Source organism: Amblyomma maculatum, chromosome 1, assembly GCF_055883805.1.
Source record: "Amblyomma maculatum isolate TAMU_Amacu chromosome 1, ASM5588380v1, whole genome shotgun sequence".
In the NCBI taxonomy this organism is placed as follows: Eukaryota; Metazoa; Arthropoda; class Arachnida; order Ixodida; family Ixodidae; genus Amblyomma; species Amblyomma maculatum.
The window spans coordinates 332,148,954-332,166,042 of NC_139344.1; the positions used below are offsets into that span (position 1 = coordinate 332,148,954).

General features: G+C 46.5%; 2 protein-coding genes across 2 annotated transcripts in view; one reads left to right on the forward strand and one right to left on the reverse strand.

Moving 5' to 3' along the window:
* LOC146207431 (uncharacterized) overlaps window positions 1-17,089 on the forward strand; it is a 262,324-nt gene that overhangs the window by 54,610 nt on the left and 190,625 nt on the right. The window lies entirely within an intron of this gene.
* On the reverse strand, window positions 48-16,174 carry LOC146207432 (zinc finger BED domain-containing protein 4-like). The gene is made up of 4 exons (XM_084587384.1): window positions 15,797-16,174; window positions 12,282-12,641; window positions 5,622-6,083; window positions 48-2,097 (listed from the first exon to the last, which is right to left on the reverse strand). Exons 1-4 carry the CDS (start codon window positions 15,965-15,967, stop codon window positions 1,180-1,182), a joined length of 1,911 nt encoding a protein of 636 aa, XP_084443510.1. The 5' UTR covers window positions 15,968-16,174; the 3' UTR covers window positions 48-1,179.

Here is a 17,089-nt window from a genome sequence, read left to right on the forward strand (position 1 = left end):
TACTGTTAATTGTTCCCTATGTAGTTCAACATATGGGTCAGAACCGGTACCGTAGAAATCGCTTACTGTTAATTGTTCCCTATGTAGTTCAACATATGGGTCAGAACCATGTTCCGAACCAGTTTGGAACGGTTCCTCTCTATCGTTCCAGTTCAGATGCAGTTCCGGGTTCGGTTCCGGTTCGACACCCTGGCCACAGTTATTGGACCCATACTTACTGTGCCCTACTTCAGAGGGCACCTTGTTGAGCTGCAATTACTGTTGCAGCTGCAGCTATCCCAGGGTAATTATGACAGTCTATTGGCATTTAGGGGCCATTATTTAATGCCCTTTCAGAAAATTAAAGCGGAAGAAAAAAAAAAAAAAGAGGGGGGAGGTTAGCCACCGTTTCACACTAACAGCATAGTGGTGCCGCAAGTTCCCATCATCTGGCACCTCTAGCTCTGAGTATAGATAACTTTCATCTGTACCTTGCATATGATGGATATGAGAAAAACCTAGTTATTCAGCCTCCCTGCATAATGGCAAACTATGTGCCCCAATCACAGGGTTCGTGCAACCAACACAGTCAAGTCAATATACAGTAGGCTCTCGTTAAGACAAACTTAGTTTGGATGCTTCCCACAAAAATAACGAAGAATGTAAGAAATTTGTTCCTTTTTCACAGACTCAATGCAAAAATAATAAACTCAGAACTAACCCCTTTACATGCAGTCTCAATTAGGACAAATTGTTGCAGTACCTGCAATCCATGGCAAGTCCACTGCTTTTATAAGTGGCATTTTAATTCTTTTGAATGTGTGCAGTGCAATAAATATCATTTGCACTATCATGATAGCAAGGCTACTTCATGCTTGCTGTCATATTTTTTTCATTTTATTATCACGCATCTGGCACGCTTGCATATTGTTCTCAGGGGGTAGGGGGGTTGCACTTATGAGGGAAAATTTTGATCAACATGAAGAAATTTTTATAGTTTCTTTAAGCCTGTGTTAAGGGGAGTCTACTGTAGTTGACTGCACAATATCATGAACATAGCCAAAGGTATGAAGACAGTGCAACTACCAGAGCTGGGCCACTGCCAACTTAAAACATATGCTTTCCACATACTCTACTCGTCAGGATAAACGCGGTGCCACTGAAAAGACGTCAAGGGGTAAATTCGAGGGAGATGCCGGACTACCTGAGTCCCTGGTTACACTTGATAAACATGAGATTCTCAAAGGTGACTCCGTTGAGGCGGAAGTCGGCTGGGTTGGCTACCTTGCCCCCAACGCGGCACATGCGGAGGATGTGTGCCGCTGTGGCTGGGACGCTCAGGAGGCGGCAGGCCAGCTGGGCCAGCTTCGGGTACTGACCCTGGTGCTGACGCCAGAAGTCGAGGGGGCAGCCCGTCTCGGGCAGGCAGGGTGTCGCCAGATAGCTGCTCACCTCCCAGCACTGGGGTGTCGCCTGATGCTGAGGCCCTTCAGTGGCGCCCCCTACACCCCCGGGACTCATGTAGCGGAACAGCTTGCTCTGCCGGCGCTCGCACGGTGGCTCATCGCACTGGGGTGGCGACGTACGATCTCGGTCCCCGTCCGCCTCTTGAACTTTGGTACTCAGCAGTGCTGTCAACCTCTGCCGCTCTTCTTCCTCCTGCGCGCACCAGCGGAGTTTGAATCGAGGATCCAACATCGAGCACAGGGCAAAAGTTTCGCTTCCTTCGAACTTGGCTAGATGCGTAGCAAGTGCAGTGGCGAGGTGGCCTGCGGCTGACACGAGACGGAAAGGCCGAGCCGCCTCGAGATGTGCCCGAAGTCCTCGGATGCAAGGCACCACGTAGCTTGCTGTAATGCGGCCCTCTCCACGGCTGAGATGAAAGGCCTCTTCGAAAGGCTCCATGAGCTCGGATAGCTCTCGCAGGGTCTCCAGGTCATCGGGGGTGAAGCCCAGGGCAGGTGCGGCTCCTTGTAGCACCTCAAGTGGCGACCCAGCAGTAGCCCGAACCACCCGCAGTTGTCCGTGCCACGTGGAGCAGCCAGACTCGACCGCCTGGCGGACCGAGTCTAGAGTCCCCTGTGGCAAGCTTCGAGCCAAATCAACAAGCCCGCTGACCTGGGTGTGCACAAAAAAACAAAAACAAAAACAAAGCTAGCAGTTATTTTTTGTGCATTTCGTAACTAACCCAAAATAGAACTCCGCAAATAACTATCATTCTTACACTTTTGAACAGTGAATTTTTTTCACTTCGTCAGTCTCAGAATTAACATCGTATTGCATTCAGAACCAAGGTGTGAAATATGAACACTGTCTCTGAAAAACGCAGGAAGAAGCAAACCAGCACAGACGTTAATTGGGGCGAAGCTCACCGAACCGCCGAGCTCATTTCAAAGAGGGGGGGAAAAAAAAGAAAGAAAGAAAAAAAAAAAAAGCACTGTCACGTGCCAAGATATATGGTTCAGCCGCATGGTGGCGCCAGAAGAGAGTCAGCAGTGTAGCAATATAACACAAACTTTTTACCACGATAGAGTTAAAAGGCATGTTAGACAGAAAATCTGCCATCGGTGTTGTGAGCGAAATATCATGAATATGGCGCTGACAGGTGGTACCTGGCAGCTGACATGACCAAGCATCAACTCTTTAGTGGTCTGTGAGCAGCTGCCGACTTTGGTTACACCTCTTAGGTGGGAGGGTCGAATAAGAACCAACCTTCCGATGCTTTTGGTTGCCGAGAGCATGTAAGCGAACAGGGAATTGCTACTGCATCTTGCCCTTCAAGGTAGAGCTTAAAGGGGTCATGACAAATAACATTTGAGCATAAACTGATTATTACATTTCACCTCCCGCACGTTAAATTATAATTCCTCGAAAGTTGAGCTCATTTGGTGTAGTAGATACTTTTAAAATGAATGTTTTCTTTATTATTTTGAAAGCAGCTTCCTGGTCTGGCAACCATTGGCCGCTGACATCACAAAGACATGTTGTCTGCTATTCGCGGTGTCGGCTGCAATGTTGCATGTATGCCATGGACGGTAGTCGCTTAAAGCTTCTTTTGTCTTCAACAAAAAGATTTTATTTGCATATTCTCTTTTTTCTTTAAGAAGCCTTCACTATAACATGCGACTTAGTGATCCCTGGACATGTTTTGGGCTTCCATCTAGAGATCGTCGAGGAGTACAAAATCGATGGGGTCATGCTGTGTTATTTAAGCATACAATTGAGGCATATCATTCGTACGTTATGATATATAGCTTATTTTATTTAGCAAGAAGCGCTCCCGCTTCTAAAAGGTACATGTCCAACGTTTCCTTCCACCCTGAACGCTGCAAAAGGGGGGAGGGCTTAGCGTTGTGTTGCTGATTGCTGAGCTATTGCCTGTTGCTCTTTCGGTCCAAAAGCTAAGAGGAAAACCCGAACAAGCATACGCTGACGCGAGGGCACACCTTGCGACATTAGAGGAGCAGACAAAACTTTTGAACGAAGTGGTACCACTTGACTTATGCAAGTGTTAGTCAAACTTAATTATTTTCGGCTGGTAAACTTAAGCATTCTTTGCAAAACTAAGTTCAGTCTGGCCACAGCCAGTGCACAAAAGCATGCGCCACCACTGCTGCTTCAGTCCCGTCATCACAAAACCCAACGCGATTCAAATGCGCTTTACTGCCCGCACCAAACAAGAGCCTCCCAGCCGCCGCCAAATCCCGAGCCTAACCTAGCGTTTTTCTAGTGCTTGTTCAAATGACTCGTGAGTGCTTCAACATAAATATACACCATTCGATATTTAGTGTGTGAGCCATAAAATACTGCTGATTCACGTATTACAACTGTAACCCCAGCATGTTTACTTACATGGCTTTTGTATATGATGGATGTATGCTGCTTGTTTGTACGGCATAAAATGCAAGCTGAACTAGGTAGTATACCAAAAACATTTTCTTTTCACACCAGTTACACCCTTATTTGTTTACAAACTGCAAGAGCGCTGCAAGAAGCGCCATAGATGTTATGTCCCCTGCCTGCAACGGGTACCCACAAGCGGTGCCGACAGCTGCCGGCTGTGCTCCCTAGGCAGGGTCACATCGACGCTTCCCGCTCAATGTGCATGTGCTTTGTAATGTAAACAGTCATCGATTTGGGGTCACCACTGCCAGAACTACACTTGATGACCACATGCAACCGTTAAAGCTTGTGAATGCGTGCTCCATAGTCGTCGAAGCTCTAGACCCGAACCCTGCGTACTGGCCTACTTCATCACGGAACAGGCCGACAGTTCGGCACTGGCTAACATTTCTGCAGAAGGTCATTGCTGATTACAAGGGGGAATATATAAAGTGTAGCTGCTTGTTTTTCTTTTTCTAACACTGTTAAGCTACAGACAAGCACAGCTGTTCAGGCCGTTAACTCATCTGATGTCAAGTTCTCGTTTGGCCTCCGATCTGACCAAAACAGATCGGGCAACCGTATGCTGATCAGTTCCGTCGGCGTCACGGGGCCAAAAGCCTCACACTGCGGTGATAACCGACCGTTGGCTCATCTTTGCTGGTGTAATGCGACAGATCAGTGCGTCGATAAGCTAAGAAACCTATCAAGCAGCTTACTGACTGTGAGCGTGGCTTATGTTGAAGAAAACATGCCTTACTCTATATCGCTTCTGTGCAGGAACATCTTCATCAAGTACTTCTACATGAGGAACGACCAAGTGAGTGTCGGTGCTCCACAAACAAAAAAAGGGACGTGTCCTTTGATATTGCAGCCTGCGTCGTAGACGATGCTCCGCCGCCTATTCTCTTGTGACGTTACATGAGCATTTCATAATGGCAGTCGCTCTAGGTGGGAGGAGTTTCCAGATTCCGATTTCTATCATATTTTTCTTTTTAATATGCACTGCGTGCTAGGCACTAAAACTTTGCGAGTAGAATCACAGACCTGTATATTATTCACAGTATAAAACGGCAATACACCGAACGGCCCTGTCATTGCCCCTTTAAGTGTCCCCCAAGTTTTTTTTTCTTGCAGAGATAGCCACAGCAACCTTCACCACCAGACTCGCAAGCTGCTAGGCGTGGCACATCAGTGGGCGTGCACGGGCAAGGCAAGTGACTAGACACACAATAGGAAGAAGACTGGCATTGCATACTGAAAAGTATTGAGTGGAGTAGGCAAAGAAAAGTATGTCTCCCTGTGTGCATTAATACATACAGAGGCTCCGCTGCAATCAGTGATGCTGCACGCATTTTTGAAGTGTTGCCTTTCAAACAAAGTCAGTGTAGCCGTTGATTTGATATTCTTGCACACTGGTTCTCCTCTTTTTTTCTTCCATGACATGTTGCTCTGTTCTTTCCTTTTGCATTGCCTAAAACTGGCAAAATTGTTTTAGACCAGAAGGGCTAGGGCTACAAAGTGGGTGAAAGCTTTAGACTGCAAAGGCTTAACAAGCACCGACAACGCACAGTACACGAGTGCCTTAATCTCAAACTCCACTCAAACACATCCACCGCCACCAGGACTGCATCTATCTGCCGTTATTTTCGACAATAGTGCAATGCATAACTGCCTTCGGAGCTAATGGTAGCGACCAAAATGCATACGGGATTTTGCAACCTCGTGAACGACTTCGAAGAAAGTTAAGGGCAACCCACCTTATTGACTGCTGCTTCGAGATGGAGGTCATCGCGGAGGCCTTCAGCTACACAAGTCTGCAATGCCTCCGCAAAGCAACCCAACCCTTCCATAAAGAGCGGCCCAAGGTCCTTCGAGTCCAGTGTTAGGAGACTAGCAGGCAGGGGCCTCCAGTCTCCCTCACTGGCTCCGGGCAGGGCACCTGCCGACCCCGGAAGGGCAGCCCCCTCCTCACAGGCCGAGAAGCCAGGCAGGCACGTCTGAAAGCTGCGGACCACACTGGCCGCAGCGTACACAGCAGCGTGTGCCACTTTCTCGCCCAGCCCGTATTGTGCCAGGGCCTCGGCCAGCAGCTGCTGTACGCTTTCAACGGGTTCGGCATCCACAAAGTAGCGGCCAGCCAGGAACACCGTACGCAGGCGCCAGTTGAGGATGAAATGTGCACACACGCTAACACATGACGTGGATCCAAGCCAGACATCCTGAAGGAGAGGCACAAAGAAAAGAATAGAGACATGATCAGAGGTTACCAGAGGCAGCTGCGTTCCGAGTATAAAAGGAGGCAACATCTTTACATGACCAAGCCTATTTCCCAATACACTGTATGCCTTAAGATGAAAGGCAGAACAAAAACATCTACTTTTATATTCAAATTGTATATCTTCTCAAGAGCTTGTTGAACGAATCCAAAAAGTAACTTGCGGTTAGTTTAGGACAACAAGCCAAGGGTAGTCTTAAGGGTAACTTTCAGAGATAATGATGTTGTTTGTAAAATGCATTTTTTATATATTAATAAGGAAAATGAAGACTCAATTAAGAAGCGGGGACAGAGTCAACACTTCAGTTGATGCCTTATACAAAGGTGCAGAGAAGTGTACTGTAGCGGAGCATAATCCTCATCTGCAGTTATTATCTTTCTCTTTAAATATTATATCAACAAAACGACTCCCAAATATTAGCATTAGAAAGAAAAAAAAAAGTCTGCAAGATTTGCCAGGAACATTATTACATGAAGCTTCCGTTGATGGGATCAGCTACATCAGACATAATAGAAGGAGTGAAGCTACCTTAGAGAGAGCAACGCATCAGGTGGCCAGCTGCATTGTCATACTGCCAAACAATTTGGCAGAATGACATAGCTATGAAGGCTCCGCCTGTGTAACCTTCCCTTCACTGCCAACAAAAGCTGTCAGTGAGTGTAGTAGTGGAGCGGATACAACAGCATCACTATGGTGCCTTGCAAAACACCACAGACAGTGTTACTTGATGTACAAAAGCAGGGCACACAAAAATTATTAGCCCTTTACTATAACGTGCTGACACACAAGTGACATGCTGCATACAATATTGATTTGAATGTAATGAAACTGCAAATGTAACGAGAAAGACAACTTTACATTCCACCCATGTTGTTGTTGTTGTGTTGGATTTAATGGCGCATATGCAACTAAGGCTATCATGCGCCAAACACGAGATGGATTGTGTTTATGTTAGTGGACGTTAAAAAACAGGATCTTTAATGAACATTGTGCCAAGATTTTCTCTTTTCGAGAAAATGTTCACTTATTTTCCTTGCTTTCGGAGTCGGAGATCTCTGAAACTGAGTCCTCCTTCTCACTGTTGCCTTCCCAGATGATGCCATCCTTTGTACCGCCTAGCTCATCTGACAGAGCACTTTTTAAATGCATGAATGTCCGTGTCATTCATCAAGCAGGCTTTACCAAGCGGTAGACACCCATTTGATGAAGTGCAATGCGCACGGTCGTTTGGTTCTTCTTCGGGCTGCCAGGACCTGGTCCTCCTGGGTATAATTACAGCAGAACTGCCGCGCCCTGCCCTTGAATCATTTATTTACAGATATGTCCACCGGCTGCAGTGCAGATGTAATCCCCCCAAGAATAACAACAAGGAGTGTATTTGCATCCTCCAGCTTCTTCACCTGACGGGTCAGGTGGCTGTGAAATGAATCCAACGCCACGATTTACACAGCTTAAGAAGCGCACCTGGTCGACGGCATCACACGGTTTTGATCTAAAATACAAGCAATTCCTTTTAACTAGTTTTTCTCCAAACAGAAAATGATCACATTTTTTGGGAATATATGCTATTCAATACCGTCTAGCACCAAACATTATGCATGGAAGTCTCATTTGTGGCTACCTGCCAGACATGCCATCATCCCTATCAGTCTGGTTTTTTTCATTCTCAGTGGTCCTAATGCAGACTTTTGGGGCACCTATACTCTGCAGTTGTGGCCATGGCATACCCAGATAAACCATAGTCTGGTTGGCATTGCCAGTGTGCTCCAATGGCATATTTGATGGCCATAGTGAGGACCACAAAAACCGTTATGCTGAGGCTCTTGTTTAAACAGCACTTCCCCTACACACCCACCACCTACGGATGGTTGACTTATCTACATCCAGCCGTCTAGCTGTTGCAGAATTTCTGTTCTCTTCAGTCATCAGAATTATTCTGCTGTTAAAATGAGCATTATACTCAAAGTGAGCACGACGTGTTGCCATCGCATAAACTGTAGCAACAGTCGAAACAACTGCACCACGAACAATGCCACAACGATCATAACAAGCACAAAAAACATTTTGACCATTCTGAATTTGTATGGTTTGGATTTGGTTTGTATGGCAACCATGTTACCAAAAGAACATTGCCAAGTCGTGGAACCTGAAACTTACGAATCGTGAATGCTTCAAAATGGCTTCACTGTGGCACTGCTTTAGCCCCAATCAACCATTGCATTCGATAATAATGCCGTCCAAGCTGTGATGAACAAAGTTTTTTCCGGAGTATGGCAAAACAGCAGAGAAGGTTATAGCAAAACAGTAAAATACCACTTGAACGAACATCACTTAAATGGAGTATTCAGTTGAACGAACTTTATTAAATCCCCTCACCGACGCTCCATTGAACGCTATGCAAACGCCCTTCATTTTAACGAAATTCAATTGCTGCTCATTTCAGTTCTACAAACATTTTCTATAGCATCATCCTGTGTCTCCCACATCATACTGAGCATTTCAACCAGAACAACGTGCATTTTCTGCTGAATATTTGTATGTTGAGAAGCACATTTTATTACAGCGTGACGAAAACTGGCCGTCATATAGCTCTAAGCTTAACTGGCTATCTAAACAACAAGCTTGTATCCAGCGGAAGCACTAGCTAGCTTTGCATGCTTAATTGGATCCACAGTCACAGTCATCCATAGCCACATCTGCAGCCCTACATAGCCTCTTAGCTCCAAGAAAGGCGTACGTATGAATGCTGGTTAATCGTGATCTGAAGGAATGATATGCTTGGAGGAAATTAATGCCTCTGCTGCCCAGCAGACCGCTGTGCCCGACGAGGTTCACAGGAGCTTGCACACAGTGACTGAGGCCAAGACCACTGCAGTTCTAAGTTCTAAAGTGCTACAAAAAGGTTACTGCATTACGAGTATAATATTTACCGCAAAACAGCAGGACGACAGAAAGATAGGACGAACACGGGCACTGTTCGTCCTGTCTTTCTGTCATTTTGCGCTAAATATTATATGCGTGATGTCAGAACTGGAACTAGTCGAACATTTAACTCTTTTAAAGCTTACTGCTTTCTTCGCTTGCAAATGAGTGCAGGGACAAATTGAAATCGGGTTGAGATATGATTCTAACACTGGATGTTTCTTGGAGCTAATGGAAATAAGCTTCCACGCTCTTATTTCAGTTCAGCGAGCTTTCACTTCAACAAACATTTTCCTAAGGTCCCTTGAAGTTCGTTCAGGTGAAGTTTCACTGTACTGCACACTGATAGATTCTCTCAAACCAATTATGCCTTGATTAGAGACATGCAGCAAATGTGCAACAAGATAAGTGAGTCAGTTGCTTATGTTTACCTTTGCTTATTTGAGATTAAACCTAAACTCTCGCTCCATGTTGTCTCCTGCAAGCAAGCTGCAGCACTCGTATATTTTGTGACCTGGTTTAGTCACTATAATATCATGGCAGTTCCTATTACATGTCTATCATTTCGATGATGGATGAATGTTGCAAGGATCAACATTGTTCTTAATCAATTTTATTTCGGGGAAAACCCAACAGCTTTCATAAAAGGGGCTGAGCAACCACCTGTACGCTCGCTCCAGCCTTGGAGTGCATGCCAAAAAGAAGTATGCACAATAGAGCGCCTTAAAAAATGACCAAATTCAATTAATATTGACTGGCAACATGTGAAACAGTCGACAATGGACAGCAGCATGATTAGTACGTAATGAAGTGAGTTGAGACATGCATGGATTCAGGTTGAGTTCCGGAAGCCACAAAAGGCACTCCAAAAACCTCAGGATTCTGCAAAACCAAGTTTTAGAATCTGTGCTCTAAGGCATCGGTCACCGAAGCTCCTTGCCAAGCCGGAGTGCCAGTTCGAACTCAGATCAGAAAGGAGGAATGGTGGTGTTCTGCAGTGCTATGTTCGTGCTATTAGAACAAATGTTATTTTTGTTCTTGAAATATAGACTGGAAATTTTGCAGTGCAGGCTGTTGGTTTACAACAGTGTTTGCCTGCATCTGCTGAGAATGGGGGGAAAAAAACAATTCATGCTCATAAAAATGACCGGCAAAATCACCTCTTTTCTTTCTTGTTTTGCATTTAGAGTGAGACCAAGTAGCTACGTGGCTGTTTTCAGATTGTGTGCACACTTGCATAGTTCACCTTGTGCTAAAAGGCCAGCATAATGCCGTTTACAAACTGCGGAACACTGAGTAGAGGCTTTCTTTTCTGAACATATGTCACTGATTCATCGATAGTTGGACTCATCTCCGCAGCTATACTCTGGACTGCAGCACTCTGTGGGGTTGCACAAAGCTGTTCACGTACGTCCACTGTATGCAGATTAGAAAATCCAGCAAAAGACACTCCATTATGTTCCATAAGTGTTCTGTTACTTTGCATGCATCCTCTTATGAGTAGTGGATAGACTTAAATTCAGCCTTTTATCAGCTTGTCGTGTTGCTTGTTTTTTAATGCAATAACGTTAAAGGCCCAGTACTAAAGATCATACAGCTTTGATGTTGTCGGCATCAACGTTGTGAGCAAAAGGCATGGAATAGCTCTGGAATGTTGTAGCTGATGGGCTGCGTAGCCATGAATTGATTGGTCGTCGGGTTGTGCAATGTCACAAGACCACATGACATGGCCGAAATCAGCAGGCGCTGCCAATTTCAGCTTTGCCTTTGAGATGGGAGGGTGAAATGGGAATCCAGCTTGTCAGGACCCTGGGATTTCAAGTTAGACACACTGCAACTAGGCAACGTGGCCATGTTTGTGCAGATTTACACCTATGCTGGGTGGTCTTTCATACAATGTAGCATCTTTGGAATGCATGCTAATAAGTGCGTTGGATAATAAAGGCATGAATTAAAAGATGACTGATTAAATGAGCAGCAAAGTGCACGCACATGAACGAGGATTTGCAAGGATAGCTGGCAGATGGAAGCCATTAACACTGCTGCACCACACCCTTAAGGGAGGAGGTTAGGCGCTCCCCATTTTTGTTCCTTGTTAAAGTCTTCGTCCATGAGACAGCATATGCCTGTGGCTAGATGCACTTCTAGCTCTTTAAAGGAAAACAACTCTGATGGAGGCTAATACTCTGGCCTTGCCAAGGTTACTTGCTTGACTACAGCCATCTGGTGATCTGCCAAGTTGAAATGAAGCCAAACACTTCAAGAGGAAGACAGATGTTGGTATATGTGTGTGAAATGTGCTGTGTCTAGGTTTCCACACCTTTGAGACAGTGAACTGCTTCGTGTCACCCGAAACTGCACAGCATTAGTGGGTGAGGACAGTGTCAGGCTCGACTTTGTAGAAGACGTGTGCATGTCCTGCACTGAGTGATGGGTGCACTTGAGGGAAGGTGGTAAACAGCACAGCACTATGTTAGAACCTGGCCTATTGGAATTGTCATTCCTATAGATGCATTTTTTCAGGGCTCAATAAGCTGACGAATTGAAGTTTAGTTTGAAGGCTGCCAGTTCGGCACTATATTTTCAAACTGATGCCATTTTTATTTTGATTTTGCTTTGATTTACTTGTTTCTATCTGAGAAAGAAACAGAAGCAACAGCAGAAGCCAGAATGTCTGACAATGGATCGCCCCTTACACAGTTTGGCACACACAGTGCTTTGGTTGCTGTGTCTCTCTGTGGTCAACTTTACTTTGCTCCTGTTTCATTTGCCACTCAGAGCATGCAGAATATGACCACTGAGCGGAGCTCGGAAAAGTTGAAGAGTGAGAAAAGAACGATGTGTACTACTACTTCCAACAATTTCTCATTTAAGGCGTCAGCTGGTGCCTTTTGTGTACAAAATACAAAAACAAAAGACCATGTCCCTGAATCTTCTTCACAGCTGCCACTGTTGCAGTTCTATCGCATAAGGAAGCTGAAAACAAGCAATCTGACCCCATAATACTTCGTGTCAACTATGACAAGAGTTCAAATCGAAGTCGCAGTAAAGCATTTTCCAGTGCTATTTTTAAGCAATGAAAGCGTCTTTCATCTGCTGAAGAATTGTCATCAACAGAGTTGCAAAAGTTCCATGAATACATAAGAATGGAGGCTCAACGGAATTGTGCTCAGTATTCCTTCAAAAATGCCATGCTACGACTGGTCGCTGCTTGCTCACCTGCGTGAGAGCCACGCTCTGTGCCGTCTCCAGCAAGAGCATGGCGCGCTGCTGTAGGCTCCACCGGCGGCCGGGTAGCAGTCCGTAGACCAGCTGCGATGATGTCGGGGCTTCATAATTGGCGTCCAGCAGGCCCAGTAGGCGCCGGAACTCGCGTGTGTCCACAATGCCTGGATCCAGAAGGCTGCCCGCCAGCAGGCTCACCAATGCGTCCGTCACTTGCTGTTGCCGCTGATCCACGTACTGCTGCACCGAGCCCAGTTGGCTGCCGCCGCCACCAGCCACTGGCTGAGGCATGCTTGCCACATCCACCATCCGGCCAGCACTGCCATTGTCATGGTACACGCCAGGATGCTTGCGCTGTTGGTATGGGACAGTTGACACGTTACCTAATAAGCACCTTGTTCCTGACAGTGCATGTGCTGTTTGTTTCTAAAGATGGAGAGTGTTGTGGTTGCGTGCCAACTGATACAGACATGTGCACTAACTGGGACACGCCCCCCCTGATAAGGGTGTATATACCGCGGCGCATTTCTTGCTAGCACCTCGCCGACGGCAACCCAGCTGTGCTGGCACCCGTTATTTACTTGTGTAATGGAATATAGGAGTTCAATCAGCATTCTTCGCTGCAACTGTTTGGTTCCTGCCTGCACAGCTGAACACCACAGAGTACAAGTGAGGTGTATGGTTACGCAAGCTGTTCTACTTCTTTGGTGCCCGCAAGCTGTTCTACTTCTTTGGAGCAAAAGCGGACATAGAAGTTGAATACATCGCAAATATTCCACGAAATTTCCCTTGATAGAGATCACGGTGGCTGACGAAGACTATTACCTTACAGTGTCTCCGTGCACTAGCCATCAAAGTGGAAAAATATTGATGAGGATACAGAGTTGCCTGCCACAGATTTGAGAGCGGGCGTGCGCCATTAGGTGGCGTGGAATGGATCCCAGGTCCGCATTATTGTGATCGCGACAGTGCATCAACTTCTAAGTGTTACTGCTGGCTTGAGATGATAAAAAATGATGGCTTCAGCATCAATCACATAGTCCAATCCTGTCTTGAGCATGCATGCATTTGACTGCACTGTATACTCTATGTGGAACATACCAGCTATACAACACAAATGACGGCCAAGTTGGTTACACACTGAGGCAAAAACACTGCACCAGCACGAAAGTAAATAGAAAAAAGATGACAGTGCTGCCCTTGTCTTTCTGCTGGTGTACCATTTTCAAATTAATATGCTAGCCTTGCGATTGGCAATACATTACCTTGAACACTGCAGGCGCTGCACCCTAGGCAGGGTGATGCACGACTTGAAATGATGCCTAAAGCCCAGTTCACACAGCGGGTACACAACAGTGGCATGGACAAAACATGTCTGCCCATCAAGCCGGAAACTTGTTTTCCAAGAAACTTGTTTCCAAACAGCTTGTCACACTGCCCGAACAACTGAGAAACAAGGCAGGTTGCCGGGGAGTTACATCGGTATGACAGACTTGGACAACGAAAACTAAATGCAAACAGCGGTCGTTAGCAGTGTTTGGCTTGTTTGCTGGCCGAGCGAAAATCCTGGCGAGAACATACCACCATAGCATGCACTTAACGGTGATTGATAGTTTTTTAAATGGTTTTCGTCCTTGCAAACAGCACTCGGAAAAAAAAAAAAAAAAAAAAAGGTCCCCTTCATTGTTTTGTTGTATGCTGCGGTACGGCGTCTTACAAGCAGTCGGGCAGGGTGCCGCATTGAAACCAGATGTGGCAAGGCCACGTTGGTTCCCCTCTTCCGTGCGCAGGAGTCGCCCATGCAAGAGAGCACGCGAGCGATACGGGACCATACGAGCTTCTACGCTCGTGGGACAGCGAAGTAGCATTGCTGAAGTTGTTCTCTTCAGTGTGATAAGGAGTTCGCCAAGTGTTCCCGCAGAAGCTTCCGTTTCAGGTAGCAGGATGACAGAGACATATTCCCGGATAGTTCGTGTTCGGTGTGACAGGGTCGCCAACATTACACGAAAACGCTGTCGCCCAACAGAGTCGACCAACTGTTTCCACAATGTGAACCAGGCTCTAGAATCTGAACAGTGACATCTACGCATCAAATGCTGTATCAAGCACAAATATTGGCGATGAAATCGACAATATGCAGAGCACGGAGTTTCACAGTCATGCTAGTAATAATGCTACTCACAAACTTTGGCTGACTTAAGCAATGCATCTCCACAATTTGTAGTGTCTAAGTCTTAGCTGTCTCTTTTAATTTCTGTGCATATGTAAATAATACAAAAACTAGTCTATTGCCCTGAAAGTTGGCCAATTCAGTGCCTCTACTCCTGTGCCTCTTGAATGTTCATTTGATATATACACAGCTCAGGACTACACACTACTATTTGTTTTCCAAGTTCCACACCTCACCTGCAGTCCCACTTACCAAAGCACTGAGCTACAATTTGCATTTTGTTAGGTGTGTACCCATTAAAAGCCAAACGGACCTGAGAAACTATGCTATTTTACCAGTTAGGAAGGAATCATAGGGCTGCCAATTGAAAGTTCAGTCAAAGAGCCATGGGCTGCACTCTTACAAAATCTTCCTCTAATGTATGAAATTACCAATGGCCCTCGTTACAAGTATGCCATCTTCCTAAAGGTTGGAAGAGTGGCAATGAAGCACTAGGATTCTTCCTTTAGTTACCATCCTTTGCCTGAATGGGCGAACAAGCCAACGACACGGAGTGGCGCTAGTAAATAAAGAACATGTAGAAACAAGTACCTTCGTGACAGCTAGCGCTGGGCAAATTACGGGCGCCAGATTCAATTAACTAGCTTCGTAATTAACACCGGCATCGATGTGCGGCGCAGAGAAGGATAATAAGGCAAAACTAATTAACGCCATACCATGGATTGATACGCCGGACGTCAATCGCAACAGCTACGACACAAACAGGCGTTCACAAAATGATTTCGCTTTGAAGGGATCCAACGGTAGAGCCCGTTATTTGTGTGCCTAGTGATGCCCACAAGCTTCGCCTTCACTGAGTAACCAAGCTAGGAAACATCTGCTTTGCCCTGCGTGAGACACGAATTTCTAGAGGCGCAAAATAGACCTGGCACATACATTCCTTCAAGCACTGAAGGTGCCCGACAAGGATATCACTGCAGACGCAGGTGGAATAGGCATGGGAGGTAAAGTACAGAACAAGAGACAAAGAGAAATCAACTGAGACCACTGCAGAAGCATCTGCGTGTTTATGCCGAGGCCCGCCGAAGTTCGGTTCCTGTACGCTCGCTAGGTGCGGGCGAGCTGTCAAGATTGGCAGCAACACAGCGACAGAGCGCCAGCCTCAGTCTGCCAGATGTCTGACGCGCGAGCCAGATGCGGGGGGAGAACCATGTCATTATTTATACAAGCAGCTTTTCAGCGACGCTCCCTGGCTGCGCTACGAGCTTACGATTGGTCGCGCGGCGCCGGCACATTTGCGGCAAAGTTTGGCGGGCGTTGCATGCAACAACAGACTCGCCTTCATATGCGATATCAGGTTGGATGTGGCCCGGCGGGATGCACTGATGGAGGTGTTGCAAACTTTGCATATCGCCCTGAAGTTGCCTTCTTCGGGCAACGGGAACTCGGTGACATAAAACTCGAAGATGGGCGGCCGGCCGCCGCACCGGTTCCAGTTGACTAGGGACATGACGCTCACGTTCCTAGCGCCGGTCGCATACGCCCGACGCTGGCCGACTTTGCAGGGTACAGTTCAGAGCGGTGCCGGCAGCTTGCGTCCTCCCGACTGTCATTATTGCGTTAGGTTTAGGAGCAGCAATGAAGAAGCCATCATCAAATTTCCCTTACGCGACCTCATTGGCTGTTCACAGGAAAATAGCGTTGCTCAATGCAAACGCCTGACAGGACGCTAGCTAGGAAATAGCGGTCTCCGGGTGGACGTCAACCGAGTTCTGCGGCTTATACGCGGGGATGGTACAAGACGGCTGAATGCCTCACAAATAATCACCAGGAGAACTATCGTTTGATTCGGAAACTAAAGACTTTCTATAGCAAGACTTCAAAAAAAAAAAAAAAATCTGAACAGGAGATTTTTTGGCTCATAGTAACGCGGTGCACACAATATTTTTTAAAGGAGAGACGCAACATTTTCTAACGTTGCTGCTTTGGCTTTGTCGCGTCCACAGTGAACGCTGTCATAATCTCGGCCCCGCTGCTGTTTTGAGTTGTTCTTTTATCCTGCTTGACAAACAAACGTTATACTTTCAGGGCAATACGCGCCGATGGCAAGTCTCATGCATGTGCACCTGCGTCTGTGACAAAGGCATACTTGCGCTACTGTTTTAACCTTGTTTTGCTGACTTTCCGTGTCAGATGGAAGGGAGGATGCACCACGTGCAGTCCTCCTGTGAGGGTGCAGGCCTCAACCAGCGACCATCTTTCTACGGTAACCCCAGGCCAGGCCTCCCGCACCACAAAAGTTGGTGCGGGGGATCACCGCCGTTACAGTGAACTAGAATATTGGGGGTGGGGTCGCAGTGCCAGTGTACCACGCCCGCGCTAATCCGGCGGGTCAAAGCATGACGCGGGCAAATCTTCTAATACCTTACTTCGATATTTCCATTTTCTTCCTTGAAAATTATCACAGGGTGTCCCCATTCTTCGTAGAAGTTTTTCTTGCCGAGGTGGCGCCTTTCGCGTTCAAGATGAAACCACAGCTCCTTCCTAATTTTCTTCACCTCGAGAAGACGGTGTTTTTGCGCTGAAGACTGCTCGGCATCTCGTGGTCCAAATTTGATCGTTTATTTCGACG

Coding starts and splice junctions, on each gene's coding strand:
- LOC146207432 (XM_084587384.1), bottom strand. CDS start 15,967: ATGTCCCTAGTCAACTGGAACCGGTGCGGCGGCCGGCCGCCCATCTTC. Junction 6,084..12,281: donor AGAGCGTGGCTCTCACGCAG/GTGAGCAAGCAG, acceptor CCTCTCCTTCAG/GATGTCTGGCTTGGATCCAC. Junction 2,098..5,621: donor TCGAAGCAGCAGTCAATAAG/GTGGGTTGCCCT, acceptor GTGCACACCCAG/GTCAGCGGGCTTGTTGATTT.